Consider the following 4,997-nt stretch of genomic DNA (forward strand, 5'->3'; position numbering starts at 1 on the left):
GGCTAAGGACTGGAAGAAATGTGGCTCAGTACATGGGACGGACTTTTGGCCGGACAATGTCATGGTTTTGTCCCGAAGGCCGGATTATCCGGGGGGGGGGGGGCGGATTATCCGGCCCTTACTTAGGCCGGATTATCCGGCCCCCCGGAAGCAGCAACGGCTCATTTTTGAGAGGGGGTATAAATACCCCCCTTCTTCTTCCTTGGTTGCTTGCTCAATCATTATCCAAGAAATCTGCCAAGCCACCTCCATTAGAGCCACCTCAAAGAAAGTCAAGATTCACAAGATCTCCTTCCTCCCCCAACCAAAGCTCTTGATCTTTGGAGATTCGAAGGAGAAGACACCGATCTACATCCTCACCGAAGCGTTCTTCATTTCCCCCTCTCTTGTTTGAGGGATCTCATGCTAGTGTTCCTATTTGGTTCCCTAGTTGATTTGTGTTGATGTATTGTTGTTGATTGTTGTGTTGTAACAGATTTGGGAGCCTCCAATTTGGTTGTGGATGTGTGCCCCAAGAACCTTGTAAAGGCCCGGTTTCCGCCTCGAGGAAATCCCTTAGTGGAAGTGGGCTAGGCCTTCGTGGCGTTGCTCACCGGAGATCTGAGTGAAGCCTTCGTGGCTGTTGGTTTGGCTTTCGTAGCAACCACACTCCTCCAAACGTAGACGTACCTTCTTGCAAAGGAAGGGAATTACGGGAATCATCTCCGTGTCATCGCGTGCTCCACTCTCGGTTACCTCTATCCTATTCTCTCTATATTGCTTAGATATATCTTGCTTAGTTGTTAGCCTTGTCATATAGGTAAATTCACTTAGTTGCATATCTAGAGAATTTACCCTTTGTGTCAAGCCTAAATTGAAAAAGAACTAAAAATTGGTTAGCACCTATTCACCCCCCCCCCTCTAGGTGCGGCATACGATCCTTTCACTATTCCCCGCAGGAGAATTTTCGCGTCCGCTGCCGCACACGCTATAAACGCTACGCGCGAACGCGTCAACTGCCTGAAGTTTCCACACGTCCCTTCGTCTCTGCGCCGCTCCGTCTCTCTCCCCACCGCTCCCTCTCCTAACCGACGCTCGACCTCTCTCCCACCGACGCTCCGCCTCCGCGCCGCCGCCCCGCCGAAGATGCCTCCGCGCCGCCGCCCCTCCTCCGGCTACCACGGTGTTCGGGCGCGGCCGAGCGGCCGGTACGACGCGGAAATCCGCTCCGGCGACGAGCGGATCCGCCTCGGCACGTTCGATACGGCGCACGAGGCGGCGCGGGCGTACGACGCCATCGCCTGGCGCCTCGGCCGCTCCTGCCGGACCATGAACTTTCATGATGTCTGGACGCGGGAGCAGGCGGAGATGCTCGCGCCGCCACCACCGGTCATCACACGCCAGCAGCAGCGCCGCCAACGGGAGCTGGAGCAGCGCCTCCTCATCGCCGAGCTCGACGAGGCCCTCCGCCTCGAGTGGGCGCGCCAAATCCCCGAAGACGTCGCCGCCACGGAAGCCTTCTACGCGCAGAAGGAGGAGGAGAAGTGGCGGCGAAGGCGAAAAACAAAGCGAGCCGCGAGAAGCGCCGCGGCGAGTCCGCGGCGAGGAAGGAGGAGGAAGAGAAGAACAACGCAGGGCCGTCCACCATCATCCTCTCCTCCTCCTCCTCCTTCGAGTGGACTACGACGCCGGTGTCGGAGACGACTCCGAGCACCCACTCCTCGGACTACGACTGGGATTCGGAGGTGCTTTTTTGGCGCGCCAACGCGCGCTGCAAAATGGAGCATCCGGCGGGGGAAAACTCGGTCCAACGCGGGCCATAGGTTTACAGCGCGGCACCAGAGTGGTTTAGCGCGCCGATTTATGGAGATGCTCTAATGTCTACACTAGTTTTCTATATAAAAAAAGTAATGTCTACTAGTGTTTTTTTTTTTAGCTTAAGTAATGTCTAGTTGTCTACTAGTAGTACTTTCGCCAAAAAAAGAACATGTACGTATTACGGGCTGCTGACTGTTGCTCTCCTTGGTGGCCCATCTAAGCCCAACAACAACTCTGTTCACGTGACCTTCGCAACCTCACCCCCGCGAGCACTCCCTCACGCCGCCGCATTCCCCAACCGGAACTCCCCAACGCCGCCGCCGCCGTCAGCCGCAAATTGTAGTCGTATTGCCCCCTTCTTCTAGCGTATCCGAAGCGCTAGCGGGGATGAAGGCCGGGAGGAAGAACCTGCAGCGCGCGTGCCAGGACGGCTCCGCCGTCACGCTCGCGGAGGGCGAGAGCATCATGCAGGTCGTCACGCTGCGCGGCTCCAACCTCATCGAGGTACGCGCTCTTCTCCATGCCTCCGAACCTCTTAAAATCTCGCTTCGTCCCGCCCGCCGATCTCTCACTCGCTCGCTTGCCGCCGCCGTGCTCTGTTTGTTAGGTCACGGACGGCGAGGGCGTCAAGTCCCTTGCCCTGTTCCCGGCCAAGTTCCAGAAGAGCTTCTGGATCAAGAACGGTGAGTGGTTAGTAACGACATGGCTCGTTTGTCAATTACAGTACATACTTATGGTGGGTTTGTTTATGCCTGCTCTTGAATGTGCAGGTAATTTTGTGGTTGTGGATGCTAGCGGGAGGGACGAGGCTCTCGAATCAGGAAGCAAGATAGGCTGCGTCGTGTCGCGGGTCCTCTTTCATGAACAAGTTCGTGCTCTCGAAAAATCCGGCGAATGGTGAGTTCCTGGTTCTTCTGCTATAACTGCCTGGTACTGACAAAGTAAGAATTGGGACTTCGGGGTTGTGCGAATCGCAACCATGTAAATTTTAGGATAAGTTTGTGCTGGAGCAGAATGATCAGTAGGTCCAGGCCACGCAGCTGCTTCATTTTTGCATGTGTTTACTTCACATTGCGATTGCCTACTTTCTCTCTGTTGTTGCTGTATCCTGTATGTGGTGTCTATATTCATTGCTTTCGTTCTTCCGATTTTCCTAATATACAATGCAAGATTGCCACAAGCCGTACATGTTTGACCTTCTAATTGCTGTGCAACTTTGGATTTGAATTCATTTGCCCAATGAGTCACGTAGCAAGAAAGAATCACCAATGCAGTTGTTTATGTAAACAGACTGAATCATTGCTTTATCTTTCTGTAGATCAAGTAAAAAGTAACTACAAAAATCCACAGAAAATGCTGCTACTAAATTTAGTAATGAGTTAGCATGGTCGCTATGGTTGTTTGTTTCAAGTCCATTATTGTTGAGTGGCCGAAGATGTTCAATAGCTTCCGATATTGAACCACTTTTAGACAATTGTAGACTTCCCTTTTGTTGCCTGAAAATTTGTAAAAATACACCCTCCCTTGCAATATTTGTAAATTTCTTCTGTTTCTGGTAGCTGCTATCTAACTGTATATCTTTCTACACGAATGTCGATATGTGAAAGGTTGAAAGCTACTTGCCACTATGCTCTGTTGTTTCCTGTATTTGACTGTATAACTATCTCTCTAGTATGTGCATACACCCATTTCCATATGTTTTTGGTTTACTAGCAGTTTCTACAGCAGTTTCTGTAGTACAACTATTAAAGTATGCATACGGAGGGCTCCAAAAACCCATAATTTCTTAATCTTCTGATTTTCTTAAACATTGGAATTAATTCACTTTTTCCGTGATATGTTGGTTGCCGGTGCATTTCAGTGGCCTCAATGGGTTGTTTCTGATTTCACTTGATCTAGCGGACACAAAAAATGACAGCGAGAACTGATACTAAAATCAAATGTTTTTTGTATTATAAATCGTAGCAAAATGCTAGGACTGAAGACTCTCTAAGGTTCTTGCAGAAGGTCTTGTAATAATGTGTTAGTTTGTTGTGCTTTTGCAAGATATAGCTTATATACTTGTTAAAGCAAGTATTGGTAGCTGGAGTCTTTTGATTGGGTGCCTCTGATTCTGTCATGTATCTTATCCTAGGCCAGCTATCTTCAAGTCAGCTTCCAACAGTTGGGCGCCAGGAGCAGAAGGAACAAAGTCGCAGGTTGAGAAAGAGCAGAACTCCGATGAAGATGACGATGATCTGCCACCACTCGAGGCGAACACAAACAGAAATAGAACGTTTGACGTGCAGTCTGATACAGAAAGTGATTCTGATTCTTAAACTGTTAGAGACAATAATAGCCATGGATGCTGTGATATCTATGTATGACCCAAATCACCAAGGAAACCCTGTGACTGTTTTCCGAACAATGATGTACCCAGGACATGAAGCTCTGGTTTCCTGATGTATTTATGCACAATTTTGGGCACGGCTTCAAACATTGGCCAATCTGTCGGGGCATTCCGTGAACTTTTTTGACCTTAACGGAACATGAAGCTTGCCACTTGTACTATTATGTTGCATGTTATTGTGGATGTTCGAATAATTGAATTATTATCCCCTAGAAAATATAATTAAACTGTGCTCAAGACGAAAAGTTTTTCAGTTCAGCAGAAACTAGTTTCTTTTTTCGAGGATTTCAGCAGAAACTAGTAGTTGTAACTCTCCTCTGTTTCTTGTTTCTGAAGCTGTTGGGAATCTGAACAAATCAAAGTCAGATTGGTGGGAACAGGATAAAGATCCTCCTTGGTTGTGGATTGATTCAACTGACCTGGCACTGTCAGCCACCAATTGACGTGCTAAGGTCAACCTAGTGATGGTTTTGCTTATTCTGCAAGTGTTTGTGCTCATGTCTGCTACCTTACGGTCACGGATAAGTTCCCAACACACATGCCGTCGATCATGCGCGCGCTTTGTACATCCCAGGTCTTAAGATGGTGTTGTCATGGAATACTGATGCTGAGAAGTTTTGGTGAAGTTGAGAAGAAAGAGCGAGCATCCATCGTGTGCTCTCTGAAGTTCAGAAGAAAACCTTAAGATGTTTTACTCTGAACTGTAAAATCTTAAGATGTGGACTGAAGCTGACCGGGCCGGGAGCAATGGTAGTATGTACCAGGACGCAACGAACATGGTTGGATGATGAACATTAAGGATCGCAAAGGT

At 48.9% G+C, this 4,997-nt stretch overlaps 2 protein-coding genes across 2 annotated transcripts; both read left to right on the forward strand.

Moving 5' to 3' along the window:
* Positions 1–1,125: 1,125 nt before the first annotated feature.
* LOC139830378 (AP2/ERF and B3 domain-containing transcription factor ARF14-like) lies at positions 1,126–1,931 on the forward strand. Its single transcript, XM_071818374.1, has 2 exons — positions 1,126–1,535; positions 1,916–1,931. Exons 1-2 carry the CDS (start codon positions 1,126–1,128, stop codon positions 1,929–1,931), a joined length of 426 nt encoding a protein of 141 aa, XP_071674475.1.
* Positions 1,932–2,036: 105 nt separating this feature from the next.
* On the forward strand, positions 2,037–4,350 carry LOC127297520 (uncharacterized). Its single transcript, XM_051327845.2, has 4 exons — positions 2,037–2,301; positions 2,405–2,480; positions 2,568–2,694; positions 3,932–4,350. Exons 1-4 carry the CDS (start codon positions 2,185–2,187, stop codon positions 4,113–4,115), a joined length of 504 nt encoding a protein of 167 aa, XP_051183805.1. The 5' UTR covers positions 2,037–2,184; the 3' UTR covers positions 4,116–4,350.
* Positions 4,351–4,997: the final 647 nt, after the last annotated feature.

This window comes from Lolium perenne, chromosome 4 (genome assembly GCF_019359855.2).
Source record: "Lolium perenne isolate Kyuss_39 chromosome 4, Kyuss_2.0, whole genome shotgun sequence".
NCBI lineage: Eukaryota > Viridiplantae > Streptophyta > Magnoliopsida > Poales > Poaceae > Lolium > Lolium perenne.